At 40.5% G+C, this 26,608-nt stretch overlaps 1 protein-coding gene across 4 annotated transcripts in view; it reads right to left on the bottom strand.

Annotated features, from left to right (window-relative positions):
• Positions 1-26,608, bottom strand: part of cadm4 (cell adhesion molecule 4) — a 218,695-nt gene that overhangs the window by 23,761 nt on the left and 168,326 nt on the right. For all 4 annotated transcript variants that reach the window (XM_086079369.1, XM_086079368.1, XM_086079367.1 and 1 more), the window contains 5 exons: positions 24,099-24,245; positions 14,069-14,356; positions 12,582-12,743; positions 9,718-9,808; positions 3,733-3,905 (listed from right to left, as the gene is read on the bottom strand). In XM_086079369.1, coding sequence (XP_085935495.1) covers positions 3,733-3,905; positions 9,718-9,808; positions 12,582-12,743; positions 14,069-14,356; positions 24,099-24,245 — 861 coding nt within the window. The remainder of the gene's footprint in view (positions 1-3,732; positions 3,906-9,717; positions 9,809-12,581; positions 12,744-14,068; positions 14,357-24,098; positions 24,246-26,608) is intronic.

Consider the following 26,608-nt stretch of genomic DNA (forward strand, 5'->3'; position numbering starts at 1 on the left):
ATTTAATCCTCCGACCGTTTCTAAACACGGCGGTCAACGAGAGTTCGACGTTCTGCCAGCAGACACTTTCAACATCCAGCTGACCTTCTGCGTGATGCTCATGTAACAGAATGTCATCTATGGGTTCATAACTAATGAACAATCCATACAATTCTGCCTTTTTATATGTCAAATCATTACAAACGTGTACGATGTTTTCGACACAAATACACAATTAAGCCTGAAATGGATGCAAAAAAATGCAAGCGTTTGCTCAAAACAGGTGAAAAATTTGAATTCCATATATTGTATTATTAGTTCTTCAAGGTTCTGTTCCCCAACCCCTTACAATTAATTCAACTTTAAATGAAAATAGCCAAGATTGAATTGGACCAGCTCGATTTTCTTCAAAAAATATTCTAATTGTCACAAATGTAGTGATATATTGTCCAAATGACATGCAGAGCTCCTCAAGTCCCTTTCTCAACAAAAATAGATCAGCTCAATTAAAACTCATTTGCTCCCAAAAACGTGTAAGTATGTTCTATTTTTAATGTTTCAAGTGTCCCAAAGACATCTTTATACGTTTTTTAATGCTAGAGCATACAGAAGGCTTTGATGCAGCCTCTCAACTGCAAAGAATGGTTGAAGAAATGAAATTACAAACGGCCAGCAGGTGGCAGCAGAGCATAGGATATGTTGAAAAAAAAACAAAAACCCATGTTGAAAAAACCCTCAATTACTCAGAATTTTAAATAGATTTGTAAATAATGATGCAACTTGGCTATATTCTAATGCTAATTGCTGCAAAACGGAAACAGATAGAAATATACTTTTTGTCTGATGAAAGAAGAGACTTTAATCTTTCTTCTGGTAGGTTTCATGTTTTTATAGCAATAGAACGCAATATTCGGTGGGCCTTGCAAAATCTGTCAAAATCCAGTAAAACAGCCGGGAGTGAAGGGGATTGCTTCAGTGAAAATGGCTTTAAGTTACTTTAAGATTAAACTGAAAATGACTGAATGGCTTTGAACAGCTTGATTTGATCAATAAATAAATAAATAAATAAATATTGTAAGTGGCAAAAATGTGGTGAGTTCCCCAAGGCTTTGTTCTCTCACCTCTGCTGTTCTAACTTCAATTGGGAAAAATACACCAATAATGTTTAGTCAGCCTATTGTAAAGTGCATGAAATATAACTTATGTGGTTTTGAATATGGCCCGACCGATATGCTTTTTCTGGACGGCGATAGCGATTTTAAGCAGAAAAAAAATCATTAATGAATCTGCCGATTATTAAAAAAATATATATTTAATTCATAAAATTATTATTTAAATTTAACTTGAAAAGTCAAAGACAAAATAAAACACTAAGAAAGTGAAACAAGAATACTGACAGTTCCATTGCGTCAGTTGCGTTTTGGCCTCTTGGAGGCACTGTGGTGCCATCCATCCATGCTGTACACACTTAAAGTGAGTACAGAAGAAAGTTGTGATTGACGTCTATTAAAATAACTCATTTTTCACACATTGGGAAGAATTTGTGCCTTAGTGTCATCTTACCTGTGGGTATATGTACCCACAGCATTTGTGTGTGAATATTTGTTATTTGAAGGAAAAACACTCCCGACGTCTATGCTAACTTCCTGTTAGCATTTGAATGGGATCTTCCCTTTACTTTTAGCATTAGCGCTAGGCTAGCCATGTTTTAGAAACGAAGCATGTTTTGTATTTAAATATTCAGTGGATGTCATTCTTATCGTCGTGTGTTTAGTTTTGCAGTTAACAGCTTAAAAGACGCTTAGAGACAACAAAATAACACACTACACACTTGCTAGTTGCTAATGCTACGCAAGCAAAATGGTGCATAATCGTCCGATTATAATCGGCGGCCGATTCATCGGTCAGGTCCTAGTTGTGAAAGAGGGATCACTATCTGGCAAGTGGGAGTCTCCTCTCGCAGTCAAATACAGACGACTTGTTTGTTTTTCACAATTCACAATCTTCTCAATTCGAACGCGACTTTTGAGTCTCGTTCGGATTCGTACGACGTCTATATGGAGCACGTGGAGAACGACACCTCCCAAAGTAGAGCAAAGCAGACGGGAAGACGGCCGCAAAGCTGCAGGAGCTGCGGCTTATGTCATCTATTTGACTATTCAAATTAATGAACTGTACGGAGCTCACACATGGAGACGACAAATGATGAAATGAAAAGAGAGGAAAAGCAAGGCAGCAACGCGCATCAAAGCTCAACATGTCGAACCTTCTCGGGCGAGAGGGATTGGGGAGGGGGGGGGGGGGGATGCGGTTGGAGTCAAAGTGGGTTGAAACGGCACCTTTCATCTTGTCGTTGTTGCCCCCCTTTAGCGCCAGTGGAAGGCCTCCATTATGTGTGGCGTTTGATGCCGAGCACGAGTGTGCTGATTCCGTTTCTACATGTGTGTGCGTGCGTGCGTGCGTGCGCACGTGTGTGTGGGCACGATGGGTCGACGAGGAGAAGGCGCCAACCCCTAAAATGTTACGCAGGCCGTCGTCTTTATGCCTTTCTATGCGCTCGACTGCTTGGAATGTGTGTCAGGTGCTGCGGCGGGTGCAGTGACAATGACAGCCAGCAGGGGGTAGTCTCGCTGAAAACGGGCAAACTGGCTGCTGAGTGACGACAATTCAAAAACAACCAAAAATCGGATTAATCAATGCTAACTGTAGAGAAACAGTTTTACACTTTAATTGCCTTTGTGTCGCTGCCCTCCTTGGCCACCTGGTGGCAGTATTTATCTCATCAACTGTTTCACGATTGTGTTACATTTTCTACTAATTACCGTGACACATACAGTGGATCCCCGCATATTTGTGGTTGTATATTTGCAGATTTTTGTTGTTGTAACAATAGAATATATATATATATATATATATATATATATATATATATATATATATATATATATATATATATATATATATATATATATATATAGAGTTGTCACCAAGTAACAGTAGTGAGCTACAAACTCGTGTTTGTCAAACTGTGCGATTCTGCTGTTTTCTCTCAAAAATCCAAAAGAGCTTACTCACCTGGTTTCCTCACAGGAAACCACATTAAAAGTCACAAGCCGCCCACCACCTTCTCTCCCTTTTCTTGACTAACAAGAAAACGTCAGTCAATGTTGCACGCGTCAACATCATCATCGTCGCCTTTTCAGGTCAGCCCTCATGAACAATTGAGTCAGCGGTGAAGCTTTGAAAACTTGTGAAACCGTCGCAGCCCAAATCCGCTCCCCCCAGTGCGCCCCCCCCCCCTCCAACAGATGTTTTGTTGTTATCATCATGTAAAATGTAACAGACTGGCTAAATGCCTACCCATTTTTTTTTGCTCTTTTTCTTGTCTTTTGATTCCTCTGTGTTGCCTTTTTTCTTTGATTGGAAAGAAACAAGCAAGTGACAAAAGAAGGACAGAACAGTAATCGGCGAGTCTGTATAGTCGAGGAGGTTTAGCAGGAGATTCCCGCCGTGAAACAAATTGAGAAAAGCAAATAAAACTGAAAGACATCATCAGGATTTTAATACGTCTATCGTCCTGCGCGGAGAATCAACAACGCGACAACGGCGGCGGCGGTGGCAAGAAAGGATCGATACAAAATAGCGTCAAAACACAATGGCAAGAAAAAAAAAAGGCAAAAGAAAAGATGCGTATCGTACGGACGCGGCAGCCATTACAGTGGCGGGATCGAATACGTAAACATGCAGACTGACCGTAGACCAGCAGGGTGTAGTGATCGGCGGCCCGCCCGTAGTTGTTCTGCGCCTGACACAAGTACGTGCCGTTGTGCGACTGGCTCAGGCGGGAAATCTGGAAAGTGGGCCCGGAGATCTCGGCCCGCTCGGGGAGGGTGTCGTTGATCTTGGACCACTGGATGGCCCTCGGCCTGCGGCGGGACGGGACAACAGACGCACGTTTCAAACCCTCCCAAAAAAAAAATAGAAAATAGCCTTGAAACTACTTTTACTTTTTAGGTGCAATTTTGCTAATCAATGGCTTCATTTGAAGAGCAAATTTGACATTTCGAGGAGGAATTCTTTGCGGGTTCGTCTCAGGGACCCGAAGCAAAGGTTTTATTCCAACATTAAGTGATTTAACTGTCTTATTGGTTGGGTCGTTGTGTTGTTATGGTCTTGTATTATGTCTCTTATGGTGAGGATGAGTTTGTCAATCTTATTTTGTCTAGTCTCTCTTATTTTGTAATTGCTACGCAGTTGCTATGTCCTTTATGATGATGACGTTGTCAGTTGCTATGCAGTTGCTATGGTCCTGTAATAGTCACTTTTATTTTGTCTAGTAGCTCTTATTTTTTTATTGTTATGCAGTTGCTATGTTGCTTGTGATGACGTTGTTAGTTGCTATGCAGTTGCTCTGGTCCTTGTGACGATTAAGTTGTCAGTTGCATATGCAGTTGTTTTGGCGCTGTAATAGTCACTCTTATTTTATCTAGATATTTTGTAGGTGCTGTGCAGTTGCTATGCCCCTTGTGATGAAGTTGCTAGTAGCTATGCAGTCACTATGGTCCTGTAATATTCACTCTTATTTTGTCTATTAAGTGTTATTTTTTAGTTGCTATGCAGTTGCTGTAGTCCTTGTGATGATGATGTTGTCAGTTGTTATGCAGTTGCTATGGTCCTGTAATAGTTACTCTTATGTTGTAGTTGCTATGTCGCATTTGATGATGAGGTTGTCAGTTACTATGTCCCTTCTTATGATGTTGTCAGTTGATATGCAGTTCCTATGGTCCTTTAATAGTTACTCTTATGTTGTAGTTGCTATGTCACATTTGATGATGAAGTTGTCAGTTACTATGCAGTTCCTATGGTCCTGTAATAGTCACTCTTCTTTAGTCTAGTAGCTCTTATTTTGTAGTTGCTCTGCAGTTGCTATGTCCCTTATAATGAAGTTGTTAGTGGCTTTGCAGTTGCTATGGTCCGGTAATAGTCACTCTTGTCTAGTAACTCTTATTTTGTAGTTGTTATGCAGTAGCCATGGCTCTGTAATAGTCACTCTTTTTTTGTCCAGATACTCTTATTTTGTAGGTGCTGTGCAGTTGCTATATCCCTTATGATCATGAAGTTGTTAGTTGCTACGGTTTTTGGAACGATGAAGTTGTCAGTTGCTATGCAGTTGCTATGTCTCTTATGATGATGAAGTTGTTAGTTGCTCTGGTCCTGTAATATAGCCACTCTTATTTCTGTAGTCACTCTTCTATTGTCATACAGACCTTTATTCTGTCATATACCACATTTGTGAATTTGGACATTGAAGACTCAAATGCTGACGCCATTGCTCACCAAAACAGCAGCACCTACAGCTAAAGTATCTCTCCGATTTATCAGCCGTCGCGAGATGCCTTCGCAGTATCAAAGACGATCAGACGCCATGTGCTGATCACACGGTTGGCTGCGTTTCGCGTGGCGGATTAAAGTCTCCCGTTACGGCTCGGATGCGTCAAATTTGCGGGCTCGAAATACGCACACGGACACACAAATAGATCTAAACACACACGCGTGTACACACAGGAGGTGTGAGGATTACAGCGCCACCCTGCTGAACAAAGCCGCGCCTGGCTGTGTGTCATGGCTTGCGCTAGCGCGCGCACGCCGCAGCCACGACTCGTCCAAAGCTCCAATCCCTCGGAAAGTTTAATTAAACTTTCCCGATTTGGCCATGCACGCACGCTCAGGCGCAAAAAAAAAACTTTTTGGGTCTCATCACAACACTTCCGTCGAGCCATGCAGTCCAAGTCGGGTCACCAAAAAGAGACTTGCGGCACCTCACGCGCGCGCCACAGCTGAAAAGAAGCCAGTCAAGCAGAATGACATCACTGTCCTCTTCTAATTCCTCGACCACTAATTGGTCTTTAACGCTTGACAGGGATTGAACGGGGTGTCACCGAAGACTGTAACGTGTGTGTGTGCGTAGGCGTGTGCGTGACAGGGGTCCCCACAGGGGCCCGCTGGGCCATCGCACACATTCACAGCGAGCGTCCCCAACCAAGCGTTGCAAAGCTTTAGCAGAAGCTTGAGTCGATACGCCGATCACAGTCAGGCCACTCATTGTGGGATTACCAAAATGGCGGCGCACCCTGGGAGGCGCACCGGCCTCCCTTCTCAAGTGTCACAATGGACTCAAGTTGCTAGAATAATTAGGGAGGCAATTAGAGCTGAAAAAAAAAAGGGGAAATTGACAGGTGGGATGAGGAATTATTTTTCAAATAGGGTGAATCGTCTTCGTCATGAGTCAAGATTTTGAATCACGCAAGAGCATCTTGGAAGGCGGCACGGTGGCTGACTGGTTAGCACGTCCGCCTCCCAGTGCAAAGGTTGTGAGATCAAGTCCGGGCTTCGGCCTTCCTGGGTGGAGTTTGCATGTTCTCCCCCGTGCTTGCGTGGCTTTTCTCCGGGTACTCCGGTTTCCTCCCACATTCCAAAAACATGCATGGCAGGTGAATTGGACACTCCAAAATGTCCATAGGTGCGATTGTGAGTATGGTTGTTCGTATCTGTGTGCCCTGCGATTGGCTGGCAACCAGTTCAGGGTGTACCCCGCCTACTGCCCGAAGCCAGCTGGGATAGGCTCCAGCAAACCCCCGCGACCCTTGTGAGGACAAGCGGTACAGAAAATGGATGGATGGATGGATGGATGGATCTTGGAAGGTTGCGCAAGATCTTCACGAACCCGGGGCGGCACGCGGCCTATCTCTGTGCGGAGGTTGTACAGACCCGATGACCTGATGTTATTTATTGTGTCGTTTGTTTTGAGCTACTGAAGAAAAAAAGTGGCAAGTCGTGCATAGCTTGTCGACATGGCGGAAGCGCATCGTTACCGTGAAGTGGACGCGTGGAGACTTTGTTGGTTTACGTCTGCTCGTGTATTTCCGGTGGCTTGGACGTGTATACACGTATATATATATATATATATATATATGTGTGTATATTTACACCCTGTAGCATTTTCGCTGTAGAGTCGGAAAATAATGTGGGAAAATTTTTTATATACTATGTATCAATTAAATGCTGAGGCAATTACGTGTGCACAATATGAAGTGATTAATCATTTGTAAGGTTTTCATAACAGCCCTACTGTACTATTTTATTATTACTTATTTGATACAGAAACTCGTTTTGTAAATATACCAACATGGTTCATCTTGACTTTGTGTAACTGAGGCCAACTAAAGAATTAGTTCTTTGGGCTCTATTGTGGTTCATCATTTGCCGTCCACTATATTGAATATTTTTAAAGTGGACGTCAACAATAATATGTTATATGTGACCTGATTAGTCTAAACAGGACATTCTGATTAATCTTACATTTGTGGAATATGAGTTATGAAGCAGCATCCAGTTGTTTTTAATCCATCTCAGGGGGCGGCCATTTTGCCACTTGCTGTTGACTGAAGATGACATCACAGTTGCTTTGGGCTCAAGCAACGACTAATCACAGCTCACCTGTTTTCTGAAGCTGTGATTGGTTGTTACCTGAGACCCGAGCAACATTGACGTCATCTTCCGTCGACAGCAAGTGGCAAAATGGCCGCCGCCTGAGATGGATAAACACGGCTGGATTTTGCTTCTTAACTCATATTCCACTAACACAGTATTAACCAGAATACCATATTTAGACCAGTGGGGCTGCATAGAACCGATAATTGCCCCCCCCCCCCAAAAAAAAATTGGGGGGTTGATTTCTCCTTTAAGCAATTTTCCTTTATTTTTTACAGTAACGCAACAAGCACTTGTGTGTGTGTAAATATCATATGTTCTCTCTATATTGCGGATTTTCACTTATTGTGGGAGTGCAACGCATCCCCCGGAGGTTCACTATAATCCGTTGCGGTATAACAACAACAACAACAACAACACATTTACAGACTAAAAACTGGGGAATTGCCAGACGGAAGGAGGAATCTGTTTTCAAGCGAAGTTCAGCAGCTTTTTGGGGAAGCTGCTCTGGAGTTATCAAAGGCAGACGCAGATCGGCTTCCTGGAGCTTTGCGGGGGGGGGGGGCACTGGAGTGGACCCGGAGCCAAGACACGCGAGGGGCCACGTCCACTGGGGGGGCTTTAAGAGCTCCAACAGCCAAGACCTCTTTGCACCTCAGCGGGAAGTGCGACCGTTGTCGTTATCTCGTCTCAGATGCAGACAGGGTCCGTTTGAAATCTTTATTTATACTTTTGTTATTGGGAATGGGCAACTCGAGCTCTTTTGCAGAAGGTAATAAAACCGGGATCAGAATGTTTTGAAGCGTCAATCACACATGAAATGTCAGCAATGTTCGATTGATTCTGCAGCAACAGGGAATCAACAAGTACGTCGGTATTTAAAGGGATACTTGACTCATCGAGACATTTTCTAGAATTAATTTAATAACTTCATTTTTTTTTTGATTGTGAGTATGGTTGTTCGTCTCTGTGTGGCCTGCGATTGGCTGGCAACCAGTACAGGGTGTACCCCGCCTACTGCCCGAAGCCAGCTGGGATAGGCTCCAGCAACCCCCGCGACCCTTGTGAGGACAAGCGGTACAGAAAATGGATGGATGGATGGAACTTCATTTTTTATCATGAACAATATCTTTAAAAACACATTTTTCCACTTGCTGTCGACTGAATGTGACATCAACCTGCGCTGAGGAAGTAGGTAACAAACAATCACGGCTCACCTGTTTTCTGGGTTTGGTCAAGCAAACTGAGCCAGGATTGTTAAGAATTTGTTTTTAAAGGTATGAATTGTTCATGAAAAATAATGCAGTTATCACATTAATTACACTCTAAAAACAATTGGGTCAAAAGTAACCCAATTATGGATCAAAAATGGACTAATCCACTTTATGGGTCAATTTGACCCGACTTTTGGGGTCGTTTAGCAAATAAAAAAGAAGGGGGAAAAAAGGGCTATTTTATATAAAACAACCCAGAAAGTTGGGTTAATTTGACCTAACTTTTGGGGTAATTCTGTATCAAACAAACCATTACATTTTGGTCAGATCCTCAACTTGGGTTAATTTGACCCAAATTTGGGTAAAAAAAAAAAAGAGGGTAATTTTGTATAAAATAACTCAGAAAGTTGGGTCAGATCGTGTACTTGGGTCAATTTGACCCGACTTTTGGGGGACTTTAGCAAATAAAAAAGAAGGGGGAAAAAGGGCCATTTTGTATAAAACAACCCAGAAAGTTGGGTCAGTTTGACCCAAGTACACGATTTTACACAGAATTACCCCAAAAGTTAGGTCAAATTAACCCAAGTTGTTTTATAGAAAATGACTCCATTTTTGACCAAAAAGCAGGTCAAACTGACCAAGTCGATGATCTGACCCAACTTTCTCGGTTGTTTTATACAAAATGAACCACGTTCAGACTCAAAGTTGCGTCCCAAGTCGAGGATCAGACAAAATAGGATCATGTTGAAAATGGCTCAATGTGTCAAGTATCCCTTTAAGACGAATGTGTGATTATTTGCGATACGCGGCGGCGTGCGGTGTTTTCCTGACGTCATTTGTCACATAACAACCTTGAACGCGAATGTTGTAACCAATTGTTTGAAACATCAAGCAGCTTTAGTATTATTTTCATAATCAATTCAAGACGTTTTTTCCCCCCCCGATCGCTCCTAAATGGTACCTTGGGTCAAACGAGTGCAACTTAATGTTCTCTGGGTACACGCGGTACGGAACCCTCACGAGGAGGACTTACAGAGGGTTGGCGACGACGGAGCAGGACAGGCTCAGGGAGTCGCCCTCTCGCAAGATGCCAGCGGGAGGTTGGATCCTCACCGTCGGCGCGACTGGAACCAACCAACGAGAGAAAAAGAGAAAGAGAAAGAGAAAGAGAAAGAAAACCCACGTGAGACGAAGGGACACAAAATGTGGCTTGTGGCGTCTTTGCCATCAGTTTCCAAGGCAACGACCTGACAAGCAGCAAGCAGACACGTTGCAGTATTCCCTGTTGCTGTGATGATAAACAAATATTGTTTACCGTGTAAAATGCTCTAAATAGTCGGCCATTTAGTGTTGCGTTCGCTGGCACACGACCGTGTGAACAATTCGTTGTGACTTGTGACATGACTTGCAGTTGTCCTTTAACAACACTTTTTGATTTTTTTTTTTTTTTTTTTTATTATTATTTTTTTTTTCCAAGACTTCTAAGACTAACACTTTTTGATTTTGATGATTCCAGTTTGTGTTGGCTTTTAGGCTGCGCTGCACTGCGGGGCCATCATAAGACAGACATACAGATATAACGTACAGCTCATTTCTCAGCACACCGGTAATATTAGCCACTCTTTGCAGAGGATAAAGAACGATTTGTAGGGAATGAATAACACATTTTTCATGTACATACAATTTTATAACTTCCAGAGTGTTGGGAGTCACGACTCTAAATACCAAATTTGGACATGGCAAGTTTAAGCCCCACAGTGACATTAGTAGTTAATGCCCCGCCCACTTCCCTGCCCCAACATCTGCAAGGATGCACACAGTGATCCCAAGTGGTCATCTAGCTTAGTTTTGATGTTTTTCTACAAAAAAAAAAAAAAAAAGGTTTCTTATTGATCCCACAAAATAATCATTAGTCACAATGTCCAACATTTGAAATAAATGTCAAGCAACACACATGAAAATGGCTGAATTGCATTATAGGGACTCAAGCGGCGTCTCATGGATACGAATGAACGTCTTTTTTTTTTTTTTTTTTTGAACGTCTTATTGTCTGACATTTAGCATTTGTGAACACAGATATAGAATTTGTCTTAATATAATGAGAGTGTGCGTGATTACGCAAGGCCAATTATCGATCGCGTGAAGTCAAGAGTTTCAAGCGCAGAGGAAATGGGGCATCGCCGCTAAAACCGCAGCAGCGCGCGCCCGGCGGGGGCCGCGGGCTCCCCGCTCGACAACATCTTGTTACGAATTGGCTTTTAATGAGAGCGGCGGCTTCAGCGCCGAAATATCCGTCAGCTCGAATCCTGCCCGGCCAATAAACGGGCGGCGTTGTAACCATGAAAAACGAGGCTTTGCGATCTTGACACAAATTACCGCCGCTGCTGTCGGAGCAATACAAATGGAATAATCTATGTTTTGAAATCATTCAGGCAAAGAACATTATGATAATGACTGCTCCGGAGAACGGATGAAGGGGAGCGTGTGTTTTAAAGACGTAGGTGACAAAAGCCTCATCAAAACAGGATCCGTTCGATGGTGAAAAAGCAGAACGAATGTCATTCAGCTGAAATGAAAATGCTGGTTTGGATTTTCAAAAATATGCTCCGCTCACTTTGACTGAAAGCGAATGTGACGCTCACTTAGAGAGACTCGCCCTAAAAAGTCAACATTTTACATTGAACCAAGTATTAATTATACTAATTCAACGTTAAATTAACCACAAATAAACAAACTGCAAGCAGACAACGCACTTGCAAAAAGCTAAATATGTCAGATTGCAGAGAGTTTGGACATTTCTCATGAACTCATTCATCACAGCCATTTTCACTGAAGCAACCCCCTTTGCTCCCGGCTGTTTTACTGGATTTTGACAAATTTTGCCAGGCCTACAGAATATTGTGTTCTGCTATAAAACAATAGCACACACATAATATAAAACCCCCTACCAACAGAAAGATTAGAGTCTCTTCTTTCATCAGGAAAAAAGTTTATTTCTATCAATCAATTAGCATTAGAATATAGCTAAGTTTCATCATTATTCACAAAACCTGTTGCGGAAAATAGCTTGTTTTCAACATGGCCCAGGTTGATCTCTTATACTCTGCTGCCACCTGCTGGCCGCTTTTGTAACAACTACCATTGCTTCATGCATTCTCTTCAGTTCCGAGGCTGCATCAAGGCCTTTTGTATGCGCTAGCATAAAAAAAAAAACATTAAAAAACGTATAAATACGTTTTTAGGACAATAGCAATATTTAAAATATAATTTTTTTGGGGAGCAAATGAGTTCATGTTTGCAATTACTGAGCACAGGGTGGGCCTTTACTTCCTGATTCAGTAAGCAAGTCATTTCATTTTTTCTGCAAGGTTTTCCCATCAGTGGATATTTCACGATGACAGAGTGGACACGTTTAGCTTGACAACTAAACAGTAATTATGTCGTAACATGATCAGGATTTTTTTGGCCGATCAGCAATCAATGAGTTTGAAAAAAACAAAAACCGAGAACAGATTCGATCAGAAATATGTTTTAAAAACTTTAACTCTGCAGTCAACCACCGGCACGTTCAATAAATGCTGATAAACATTAAATATAACATGTAAAGTCTTATTTTGTGGAACCGATCTCGGGCAAATTAAGACTTTCACTAATTTAGTTTTGTATAACATGCTAAATATCGTCCGATCAGATCGGTGCGATGTCGATGTTCACAAAATTGGCTTTCGAAAGGATTTTTGCATATTTGTTCACCAGATGGCGCCATTTCTCCCCATTTAAAGCATGCAGCAACCTTCACTCAATATCAAAATCATATGCAAATGAATCGTCAATCCCCAGCCAATGACAGATGAAAACTAAGCGCTGCGCGCTAAAAACAACATGTCCGATACTCACAGAACACATCTAAGCGATAGTGTCGGATCCTCTTCTGGTTGGCCAGCGCCGGGTGGAGCGCCTCGCAGCTCAACGCCGCCCCGTTGTCCTTCCTTTCGACGGGGATGCGGATGGTGCTGGAAACGCTCACCGTCTTGCCGTTGTCCTGCTGGGAAACCACACCTGCCGGAGTGAAGGGAGACAGCGGAGATCAGGTGACGACAGGTAAAAGAAGAAGAAGAAGAAGAAGTAGGAGTGAGTGACGGATGAGTTTTTGGAGGTGAGCAGCGGGTCGCAGCAGTGGAGCAATTAAACGCTCGCGGGCAGAAGAGAGAAAGATGAGGGAGGAACGGGAATTTATATTTCAGGTAAATTATAAATGACAGGTTCCAGATGATAAATCAACGGAGCGCGTATGCTGTATGTGTGAGAGGAAAAGGAAAATGAGAGGTGAAGATGGATAAATGAGGATGAAGCCGTTGGAAAATAAATTCTCCAGGCATAGTGCACTTTATGATTTTTCATTTTTAACATGTGACAAGGAACAACATTTTCACCAGACAAATCAACTAAGTCAAATAAATTCTTCCAAGTCAATAGACTACGATGCTATTAGGCGAGTGCAGGGGTCAGCAACCTTTAGTGTCACAACAGCCATTTTAGGCCCCAAAAAAAACGATCGAGCTGGAGCCGCAAAAGATTTGAAGATTGTGATGAAGGAAACGGTGTGTTAGTGTTAGCATAATGTACTGAGGGTCCAAGAACTAATTAGAGCTGCACCACAACACAAAAATATGACAGCAGCAGCCAATACAGAGATTAATTTTTTTTTTTGATTTTTGTTGTAATTTTTCAGACTTTGTTTTTCGTTTAATACTTTTCTACTTTTCTGTCAAATTTCTGACATATTTGGCAATTTTGTGGACATTTTATGTTAATTTTCTGGATTTCTTCTTTTGTTTTTTGACCATTTTTATAGGTACCATTTAAACATTTTCTTTAAATAAATACATTTTCTGATTTTTTTTGGGGGGCAATTTTGTGGACATTTTATGGTTACTTTTTGAGTTTTTTTCTGCCTTTTTTTATTCAGTTCTGACATTTTATGGTAATTTTCCACTTTTCCTCTTCCTTTTTGGATATTTTTAGGTAATTTTAAAAACGTTTTCATTTACCTTTCATCTCTCTTTTTTGAGATTTAAAAAATTGGACTCAGACATTTTTAAAAAATATATTTAATTTATTGATTTTTTTAATGTAATTATTGAATCAAAATCATCAATTCATTTAAATAATATTTTATGGAAAAAAATTAATACAAAGAAATATGTAAAAAAACATATTCATTTCTACTATTTTTATTCTTATTTTTAGAGATCCGCAGGGAGCCACAGGAGTGGGACAAACCAGAGCCGCTAGTTGCAGACCGCTAGGCTAGCGTTTTATCATCCCACTTGACTTTACCCTCTTGCCCACCCATCGGAGCATTTGCGGCTCCACGGCAGTACCTGGAATCTCGCGGCCATTGCGCATCCAGCGCAGGGTGGCGACGGGCTTGCTGCGCGGCGACACGCAGCTGAGCTCCACCTCGCCGCCCTCCACCGCCTCCTGCTTCACCTCCACGACGGGCGTCTCCGGGGGGACCAGCACGGCCAGCGTGGCCACCTGGTGGTGCGTGGCGTCCGTGTAGAGCTGGCAGAAGTAGCCGCCTTCGTCCGAGACGCTCACGTTGGTCAGCGTGATGCGCACCAGCCGCGGCGTGAAAAGCACCATCTGGAAGCGGTCGTCCTTCAGGGCTGGAGGGGGACAACCAGGACATCATCACTATTCATATTAGCAGTCAGAATTAGCATTACGTGGCAGACAAAGTCTTTTATTTTGATTTAGGAGCAAGACATTTCCATATAGATTTGTATTTATATTAGGGGTGTAACCGGCTTTCTTAATTTTTTTTTTAATTTTTTTTTAATTATTTTTAAAAAAATTTTTTTATGAGCTCAGTATTGTTCATTCGGAAATGTCATCATCATTGCTCTTTTATTATTATTTTTTTATATATATTTTTTATTTTTTTGTGTGTGTGGGTGAGTATGTGTATGTGCGTGCGTGCGTGCGTGCGTGCGTGCGTGCGTGCGTGCGTGCATTTGTTAGCTCACCAGAAAACCTATTAGAAAAAATCTCATACCGTTCACCTAAACCGAACACCAGGAGACCCGAGGAAGGACCAAAGAAAACCAAATTTTTTATTTATTTGATTAAACGATGCAAATGCATCGAGCCGAACTGAACGGAATTGTTCCACTTTGAAATATATATCGAGATATGTATTGTGAATCTTGAAAGTTCATTTGAATATATGTCGAAATGTTTGGCAAAAAAAGTCATTACATCAAACCGAGCCGAATCAAATTGTAATCCCACTGAAACAAACTGAATCAAATCGGTCCACTTTCAAATCAAACCGTTCTCGAATTGTTTTGCACCCCACGTATCGAAAATCGTATATCGAACCGTCTTTTGTGGCGAGATGCAGACCCCTAATATAATATATACGATTTTGTTTTGCTTTGTCTTTTGTAGTTGTTGATTATTTTTATTTTATAATACACTGATTCTTGATCTAATTTACAGTAATGTATATAGGAATAAATGTATATTAATATTTTGTACTGCTTATTGTTAGTACTATTTCTTATTTTAAATAAAGTAACAGCAGTATCGGATAATAAGGTAAGGAAGGGCGTAAAGTAGTATTATAATGTATTCTATATTTTTTTCATTATCATTATAGGTATTAAAATGAAAAGTACAGAAGACATAATAATGCAATATTAGTTTTAAATAGTAAAAGTAAACGGCAATAATAAAAGTTACTATTAAAATTTACTTTTTGTATTGAGGTGAAAAGACACATTTGTAACATCAGCATGTATATTAGAAAAGAAAAAAAGATGTCCGCAAGTCATCCATTCTTTTTCCAAGTATGTCAAATTAGCGCAACTTTTTTGGGGGTAAATAAACACCTTGTCAGAAAGTTAGAGCCAGGTTAAAAAGCCACCATTGAACGTAGCAAAATGGCCGACTCTGGGAAGACGAGGCGACAGCAAAAGAAGATCAGAGGCGGCCAATTTGCAACCATTTTCTCTTTTGTTAGCCGAGACGACGAGAAAGGCCGCGAGCAACAACGCAGACGTGGCTCGAGATTCTAGATTCATGTAAATACCTCGCGGAATGATTGGATATTGACACCTCTTATTTTGCCTCCCTCCCTTTTTGTTTCGGCTTTTGTCGCCCAGGGGGGGGGACGCCGTCTCCTGATGGGGCGCCGCCGCCGGGCCTTCTTCGCAGCCTCATTCGTCACAACGCCGCCATGAAGATATTGTTTTTTTGTGTGTGCGGGGAGAGGCCGACGTAAGAAGTCGGGGCGAGTAAAATAAACTAATAAAGCTACGTGATGTGGCAGGCGAGGGGTGGGAAATAATACAGAAATGGAGGCTGAGAGGACGGATGCGTTCGGTCCAATTTCCACCAACAGTGCAGGTTGGCGGGGTGCACGGTCTCCATTGTTGCGAGACGTCGGGAAGTTCTGGAAGCGGGCAAGGCCGCGGAGCCGGGACACGTCGGGAGGATTATCGGTGCACTCGGAGCAAGGTTATTATAGTTAACGAAAATGGGCAAAATACAGGAACTAAAAATACATTGAAAACAAATTTACGTGAAACTAAAAAAAATGAAACAAGAAAATGCTTAAAAAACAAACAAATTTTAACTGTAATCATAACGAAAATTAAGTGCATTTTTGTCTTTGCTAATATCAATTAGCTTTCGGGTTTCATTTTAATTTTGGTATTGAAGAAGGAAGTTCAAATTATTGTTTGAGAATTGTGGTTTACTCTTTCACACAATTTGTGAACTTTTGCACTTCACAAATACTTTGTATATTAAAAAACAAAAACAACAAAAAAACTAAACTACAACAATGCATGCAAAAAACGACCAAACTTGCTCTAAAAACGAATTAAAAGAAACCATACATTTTAAAATCAAAAGTCAAAACGAAATAAAAACCACTGCACGCACTGCCAGATAATCTCCCAAATTTGGCATCATTTCACACTTTTATTAAAGTAGTGTGAACTTTACAAAGCTAAAGTGCCTAAAGTACAACTCGCTTAAGTTACTCAACTGCAGAAACATTGTTAGCTAATTTAATATAGCGTAATATAACACCGCTAACCAGAATGGAATGTAATTACTCCACCCGTAGAAGGATGGACGCAACCGCTGGTGGACTTTCCATCACTCAATTAATTGAGCAAAGGTAACGAAATAAACACACGCACATAATCACACTGCAACCTGCAGTTTGCCACAAACTCACTCAACATATAGAGTGGCTAACGGTTAGCCACTTAGCAGCCAAACTCGACAACAGACTCCGATTCGCGGCCTGGCCCGCCTTTTGAAGTCACGCATTCAGTCTTAGTCACAGATGGCGACCCAAAAACTTGTTTATCAATCTTTCTCTTTCTTTATCGGTGCGTGTTTTTTTCTTGTACATTATAGAGTCAAGATGAGTCATAAATCATGAATCCTGACTTACATAAGTCACGTTTACATTTCACAGCAAATTGATTTGCTTTGCTTTGATTTCATTGTTGCTGACTCCGACAACATGATGCAGATAAATCTTTGGGTAGCACTTTGAGATACACCTTATAAGAACATTCATAATTGCATTCTTACCGATGAAATGCGCATGTGGCGCTTCTCACAGACTTGATCTAACTGTGATATTTTTTGCCGCAGAGACTAAAAAAATCACATGAAAACCCAGCACAGAAATTAATGTATTCAAGTTAGGTGCGCTAACTTTAAGCGAGCGGCAACATAAGATGGCCGCCGGGGGCTTGACTACTCGCTCAGCGACATTGTTAGTCCATTCATTTTTTTATTTTTATTTTTTTATTATTTTTAAATTTAAATGTTTTATTTTATTTTATTTTATTTTATTTTTATTTTAGTCCATTCATTTTTTTTTTTTTTTTATCTTTTTTAAATTATTTTTAAATTTTTATTTTTTATTTTATTTTATTTTATTTTATTTTTATTTTAGTCCATTCATTTCTAAATCCATAGCAGAGGCGTCTTCAGGATATGATATGATATTTCTTGGATGTCATACCACTTTTTGTTTTTCGGGTATCAAGTGCACTAGTTAACAAACACTTCAGTTTGCTGATTAGTTAACAGGTCATTTTCAATAACACAAACCCAAATTCAAAAGAATAAAAAAAAAAAAATCCCATAATACTCATCAACTCTCCGCCAAGAAGGAAAAAAAACCAAATGTCGGACATGAAAGCTAATGTAGCGGATAAGCTATCGACATCACCTGAGTCAGGTTAAGGGTTAACGTTGTTTTTTGTTTTTATACCAGGATGGACTTAACCGAATGGCTTGTTGGAAACATGGCAGTTGTTAGCGAACAGCCGCCATCTCTGCACTAAATGGCAGCTAAATGTCACACTGCCGCCCGAGTCCAAGTTCCTCTTTATGGTCCGGCCTCATTTGCATGCTGAGTAGCGTCCATTTTGGTCAGCTCCGCCACTCTGTGGCAGCATATTTGCCCTCCGCTCCCATAAAAAAAGAAAAAAGAAAAGAAAAAAAAAGTGTCACGGCCACTAGTGTGGCGGCTCGCTCGTAAACCGGGAGGTGTAATTTAACGCTCTTATTTGGACAGTTAAACACACTCGGCGGCCCGCGGGGTATCGCGGCAGATGGACGGCCGGAAGAGCCGCACAGTTTGCCGGCAAACTTCCCGCCCAGGCTCATGTTTAACCGGGATCAGTTCCGTCACCCCCCTTTTTGTTATCCGTTCCCTCGTTTCACCTTTGCTTAAGTCCTCTACGACCTCCCTGGCTTTGACGAGGCTTCGTCCTCCGTCCGACTCGCCCAAACCCTGGCAAAATTCAGGTTTTTCCCCCCCAAAAACGGAAGCGCTAGCACGCGAACGGGATGCTAGCTGTTCGCCAAAGCTGCTCTTGCAACAACGTGCGAGATCGTTTGAGATGACTTGAGGCGAAGGGAACGTCCATTTAAGCCCTCTTCATCTTCTTTAACGTCTGGCGTTCATGTTCTTGTGCTGAGAGTCTTCAGCATTAATTCACTTAAACCGACGCATTACCGGGCGAGGGTGTCTGCCTACTTAGTACCAATCAACACGTTAGAAACGCTTGAACGAGACGGAGCGAGAGTGACGATGAATATGAAAGCAGCCGGGAACGTAATGCGCTGTAAATAATCGAAAACTGATGCATATTTAATGGCAAAATGTTCATAGAAATATGACCTGTATGTAGCCACATGCAGGAACGCACAATAAGTGCTGAAAACATGAAACGAACGCCAGATTCATTTGCGCAACAAACATTTTGCAATACGGAGTGTGAGCCACGAAAATACAGCTGAAATTTTTTTGAAGTAATGAATCAAGAAACAAATTGAACAGCGCTGGATTTTTGATGTGTGTGGTTTAGTCTCGTCGAATCCAGTGACAAACGTAGGCGTTTTCAAACAGAGATTTTTGCAGCGTTTGTTAGCGTTAAGCTAGGCCGAGTTCCCTGAGGCCTATGCGGGGGTTTTACATACACAAGTAAGTTGAGTTCATGGAGCGCTTATAAATATTTGCATGCAAGGCAAAGTAAAAAAAAATAATTTAAAAAATCTGCCAAAAGACAGTTTGTATCTCGAAAACCTCGTAAAACGGGTCACGTGTATCTCAAGGCATCGCTGTATTTTAGGGATGCAGCTATCGAATATTTGGGTATTCGGATATCCTACTGAAAATTCGATCGAATAATTGGGTATTCAGAAATGAAAGGAAAAATATGGCACTTGATTTATATATATCGCTTTTCCACCTTATAAGGCCCTCAAAGCGCTTGACAGTTTTACGACTCATTGACCGAATGATGACGCAACATTGGGGGTTCAGTAACTTAATCAGGGTACTTTGACATGCTCGCAATGACCTGGGATCGAACCCACAACCTCCGGGATGTGAGATGAGACCAGTTTATATATATATATATATATATATATATATATATATATATATATATATATATATATATATATATATATATATGTATGTATATATATGTATATATATATATATATGTATATATATATATATATATATGTATGTATACATATATATATATATATATACATACATATATATATATATATATATATATGTATATATATATATATACATACATATATATTTATATATGTATGTATACATATATATATATATATATATATATACACACATACACATATATATATATATATATATACATACACATATATATATATATATATATATACATACACATATATATATATATATATATATATATATATATATATATATATATATACATATATATATATATATATATATATATATATATATTACAAACCTTATATGGGCGCACTTGAGCACTGATAGCTGCTAACGCGGCTAGCCACTAACAATGTTTAGCCGCCGCTAAACTCTGGCAACAGGCGTCGTCGTGCGATTCAATGTCGGTGTAATCGAGTCTTTTTTTCTTTGCCGCCCTTAATTGGTGATTGAACGGTGATTTCAGGATGACGTTGCGCTGTTGACGTCAATAATATAAACACACCCCAAAAACAGGGTTCGGAAGATGAGCCGAGTCGGCTGTTGCGCCTCGACACGCCGCCGGGAACAACTTCAAAATAAAAGTGTTCCGAGGCACTGACGTCCATATATTATTTGGTAAGGTTACAAATACACACTCATTTTGCGAAATTCAATTTGTATTAAATATTAAAACCATTGGAGAAAGGACTTACAATATGAAGAAGGCCGAAAGGACAAGCACGAAACGGTGATGCAAAATGTAGTCAATTTGGAGATGAAACATCGTTTTAATAAAAAGCAATATCCTAAATGACATTTAATGTTAAGCGCTAATATTTAGCTCTGCGGGCTTTTGAGTTGACATCATGATTTTCTCCTCGTACGCGTCGCCGCTCAGAGGCTACATTAGCTTGCTGAGAAGAAGTGATTAAAAGGGGGGGGAAAGTGCTGTTTACCGAACCCGAGGCTCTCCGCTGAATCTAACGGCGGTCACATAACAATTTCTAGCGCAACAGCAAGGCCGTGCTCTAATAAAAAGAGATGCGGCGCGTCCTCAACTCATCATTGGGGGGTTAACGGTGCACGGGACCGTCCTTTTAAAAGCAGTCACATAGTTTGGCTGGGAAATAAAACAAGTCACCTCAATTAACTCGTTGGTTATCTTTTTAATGAGGAAAGGCTCAAATGGCAAAAGTGAAGCCATTTTGCATCTCGGTGTGCACGCGGTGGAGTGCGCAACCGCTACAAATTCAAGGTGTTAAAAGAAAGTGCAGAATAAATTGGAGGGTGATGAATTTGTTTCTTGCTTCATGGTCGATGCTGTAAAACGGCAGGATTGGAACAGTTTCAACTCGAGGCCGAGGAAATTCAACCCAAACAGGAACAGGCCAAAATCAATTCCACAAAACAAAACGGCAAGCTTTTTTTCTGCTTCACGGTAAATGATGTAAGACATGATTGCTACAATTCTCTCATTTGTGAGGAGCTAATAGTTGTTGTTTTTTTTCTCCCCCGTGTCTTGAAGAATTTGACAGCATGTAACAACACAACTGGAATGAGACATAACGCAACGTAATGTAACACAGTGTCACACATCGCAACTTTGCGTGATGCAACGTCACGTCACACAAGGCAACTTCAGGAAATCACCAAAGTTCACTAGCGTAGCGTCACATGACCAGATTACCACACTGCAGCTTAACACACAAAATATGTCTTGCAATTTCATTAAAGACAACGTAAAGCCACGTAACACAAATCAGATAATGTAACGCAATACATGTTTGTGTAGTTTGTCACGTTTAAAAAATATTTTTTTATTTTTTATTTTTTAAAGAGCTCAGTATTGTTCATTCGGTAATGTCATCATCATTGCTATTTTTATTTTTATTTTTTATTTTTAAATATATATATATATATATATATATATTTTTTTTTTGTATGTGTTTTGTCACGTTTTTACTCACCACTGCCACCTCTGGCCCAAAGCGTAACTGCAGCATCTGTGTCAGGCTTGTTCATGGTGCACACATCGCAACTTTGCGTGATGCAACGTCACGTCACACAAGGCAACTTCAGGAAATCACCAAAGTTCACTAGCGTAGCATCACATGACCAGATTACCACACTGCAGCTTAACACACAAATATGTCTTGCAATTTCACTAAACACAACGTAAAGCCACGTAACACAAATCAGATAATGTAACGCAATACATGTTTGTGTAGTTTGTCACGTTTAAAAAATATTTTTTTATTTTTTATTTTTTAAAGAGCTCAGTATTGTTCATTCGGTAATGTCATCATCATTGCTATTTTTATTTTTATTTTTTATTTTTAAATATATATATATATATATTTTTTTTTTGTACGTGTTTTGTCACGTTTTTACTCGCCACTGCCACCTCTGGCCCAAAGCGTAACTGCAGCATCTGTGTCAGGCTTGTTCATGGTGCACACATCGCAACTTTGCGTGATGCAACGTCACGTCACACAAGGCAACTTCAGGAAATCACCAAAGTTTACTAGCGTAGCATCACATGACCAGATTACCACACTGCAGCTTAACACACAAATATGTCTTGCAATTTCACTAAACACAACGTAAAGCCACGTAACACAAATCAGATAATGTAACGCAATACATGTTTGTGTAGTTTGTCACGTTTAAAAAATATTTTTTTATTTTTTATTTTTTAAAGAGCTCAGTATTGTTCATTCGGTAATGTCATCATCATTGCTATTTTTATTTTTATTTTTTATTTTTAAATATATATATATATATATTTTTTTTTTGTACGTGTTTTGTCACGTTTTTACTCGCCACTGCCACCTCTGGCCCAAAGCGTAACTGCAGCATCTGTGTCAGGCTTGTTCATGGTGCACACATCGCAACTTTGCGTGATGCAACGTCACGTCACACAAGGCAACTTCAGGAAATCACCAAAGTTTACTAGCGTAGCATCACATGACCAGATTACCACACTGCAGCTTAACACACAAAATATGTCTTGCAATTTGCAAAGCCACGTAACACAAATCAGATAATGTAACGCAATACATGTTTGTGTAGTTTGTCACGTTTATAAAAAAAAATATATATATATATATATATATATTTTTTTTTTAAAGAGCTCAGTATTGTTCATTCGGTAATGTCATCATCATTGCTCTTTTTTTTTTTTTTTTTTAAATATGTATATATATATATATATATATATTATTATATTTTTGTATGTGTTTTGTCACGTTTTTACTCGCCACTGCCACCTCTGGCCCAAAGCGTAACTGCAGCATCTGTGTCAGGCTTGTTCATGGTGCGCGTGCGTGATCTCAAAGCGACAGCCACAGTTCAATAACGAAGACATGACTTCAAACGAGGAAAGAAAAACTCCGCCCCTTCCCTGCCCAAAGAAACTGTGGAGTGTGCAAAGTCTGCACACTCCACTATAAAGGGAAGATAAAAGCTGATCGGTGCAGTCAGAGGAAAACAGTCTTACCTTTTTAAACTGCACAATGCACCTTTAAGGCACTTTATGTAATGTGAGTTTACATAAAACAACTTCACGTAACCAACTTCCTGCATCACACGACATATTGTGAATTCCCGCAAATTAACACAACTCAACTTCACGTAACATGACTTCATGGAGCAAAACTTCACATGATGCAATGTTTTATGTAACGTGACTTGATTTCCCGTAACGCAAATTCATGGAACAAATTGCACGTCGCCAACTTAAAAAAAATCACGACGCAGCTTCACAACTTCATGAAGCGACATCACATGACGCAGTGTTCTATGTAACGTGACTTTTAAGCAACACGACGTCATGGAACGTGACTTCACATAATGCAAGTTCAGGAAGAGAAAAAAGGGGAAAAAAGAAAAAAAGGAAAGATAAAAAGGAAAAAAGAACAGAGAAAACAGAAAAACAAGAAAAAAGAAAGAAAAAAAGAGAAAAAAAAAATAATAAAAAAAATAAATAAATAAAAAAATAAAAAAATAAAAAACATAATACAAGTTCACGTAACAAATGTCACGAAACCACAAAGCACAAGTTCACCTAACACATTGCGATTTCACGCAACGCAACTTCCCTTAGCGTCCTCTGCAGCTAACGCCATCTTCAGACAACACACATTCCACGTAACGCATCTCAACGTAACACGACGTCACGTAATGCGACTTTCCCGTAACGCGGCCGCAACTGCACGTAACACATCAGCTCACGTCACGCGCGTGATGTAACGCGACTTCACGTCAGGCGACTCCGTGAGCCACAATGCGACCTCGAGCAAGCGTTTTCAACATACCAGCTGCGCGCGCGTCTGCGTGTGTGCACCTGCGCGAATACACACCCCGCGTGCCGTTAAAGAACAGCGTCTGCCGGCGAGGGTTCTGGATGACCACAATGGATCCGTCGTAGTTCTGCAGACGGCAGGAAATCTGGGCCGTGCCGCCCTCCAGGACGGTGACGTTCTCCGCCTGCACCGCCTGGCAACTCGCTGCAAGAAGACACAGAAGAGGAGCAAAAAAGTTCACTTGACACTTTTTTTTTTCCAACGCAACCTTTTAAAAAATCAAAACACTTGTCGACCTTCTTCCGCTCTTCAAGCTATTCATCGTCGTACGGATTCCAACATGAGAGGAAAGGAGAGATACCGTAAAAGAGAACACCGGATGCGTCTTTGGGTTCATAAAGACGATCGTTAGAATAACAGGAAACGGTGATGAGCACTGCAGCGAACAATTCGGAGTCAAATAAAACTAAAATTAGCATTTGCTAGCAGTGATTCTCAACCGGCGGGACCCAAAAGTATACATATATATATATATATATATATATATATATGTATAAATATATATATATATATATATATATTTATACATATAAATATATATATATATATATATTTATATGTATAAATATCTATATATATATATATATATATTTATATGTATAAATATATATTTATATATATATATATATATATATATTTATATATATATATAAAATCAAGCTGTTGCTACTCGCTAGCCAACGAATGACAGATGGCTATTTAAATGCCGTGACATTTTCACACCTGTATGCATATGAAAGTGTTGCAGCATAGACTTATAATACCAAACACACACACGCACGCACACGCACGCACGCGGACACGCTCCGTTCTTGCATGTCCCCCCCCCCATGAAACGCCAACTCTGCCCAAATGTATTTAGACAGCGACACAGCGGGGGGGCGTCTCTTTGAAGCCGAGTGGCGTAACCACGACGCAGATTAATTACGGTTTGATCAGAGTGTGCTCCATGTTTGTTGTTGGGGCCGCATGCCACGCCCCCCCCCCCCCCACACGCACCCACCCCTCAATCCTTCACCCCCCACCCCGCACAATGGATGCCGAGCCCCGCAGTTGGACTTCAAAAGAAGGTTTTTTTTTTAGAGTATGTATGATGTCAATGTTACTGCGATTGGTAGTGATGGCAAAATGAAGCTTCATGAAGCATTTGCGATACTTTTGGACTCCTCTAGATGGTGCTCTTGGTTTAAAGATAAAGGCAAGTGCAATGAAAATGGATTACATTTGCATTGCATCTTTGAATCATGAGTGCCATCTTGAGGAGTCAAAAAGTATCGCAAGTGCTTCATGAAGCTTCATTTTGCCATCACTAGCGATTGGCTGGCAACCAGTTCAGGGTGTGCCCCCGCCTACTGCCCGAAGCCAGCTGGGATAGGCTCCAGCAACCCCCGCGCGACCCTTGTGAGGACAAGCGGTACAGAAAATGGATGGATGGATGATGTCAATGTTGGCCAAGAGGACAAAACATGTTTATGAAAAATATTTTCTTTGCTCAGAAAAGGAAGAACGTTTTGCTTTGTATTTCTTCAAATGGATCCCCATAAAAAAAAAAAAAGGGATTTGTACATAAAACATACAACAAATATTTCCTTAAAATGAATTTGATGCTGTGATGCGATAAACATTTTGGAGTTTTCTGATGAGAAAACTTCTAACTCCAAATTGATGGTTTTGAAAGTTTGTATCATTTGGCCTACAAATACGTTCAAACACATTTGCAAAGACGTACGTTTAAAGTATTTATACATAGTTTGAATATACTTACTGATTTTTTTTTTTATTCCACATTGGCAGACCCACACTTCTAAAATACATGAATATAAAAGCGTAGTCTTAAATATTCTCACCGACACAAATATTATTCATGCCTTCTTTTTTGTTTGACTATTGTGCATTTGATCAATATATTGCGTTGCTTTACTTTTTAAACCTACTCTTTCTTTTTATTTCCTTTTCTTTCGATTTGTCTCACAGGCAAACGAGATTGCAACGTTTGGCTCACAGACAAAGAAAACAAATTTAGCAGCCAGCGTGCGTCTTTCGTGTGTGTGCGCAGACTCGAACCCATTGCAATTAAGCGACTTTGACATCGCTATCATTTATCTGCATGGCTTTCTTCGAGATTGCAATCTTTAATCCCTAATCAAGCACGAATACGTTTTCATATGTGGAAGGAAGCAAGATATGCAAAAATGAGCCAACAATGAAGACCATCTTGACAATTGCCACTAATTATAGCCATGATCAAGTCCATTCATTACATGCCTCCATTTTGGTGACATCACCACCTGACATCTCTCTCTCGCTTGCTATTATTTCCCTAATGGCTGTTATTACTCATCGACCGGGCAGACCCCAAAGTTGGGCCGCCATTGTTCGGAACAGACATTAGCGTCGCCCCTGCTCTGCGTCTTGACAAGTTCAACGCCGCCGCGCGTCGTCTCTTCTCCCATTAGTGACTTGTCAGCGCTCACGCAAAAAAGATCGACTGCGTGTAATGAAGAGGA

Source organism: Leptonotus elevatus, chromosome 6 (genome assembly GCF_054856555.1).
Source record: "Leptonotus elevatus isolate MCC_2025b chromosome 6, RoL_Lele_1.0, whole genome shotgun sequence".
Lineage (NCBI taxonomy): Eukaryota > Metazoa > Chordata > Actinopteri > Syngnathiformes > Syngnathidae > Leptonotus > Leptonotus elevatus.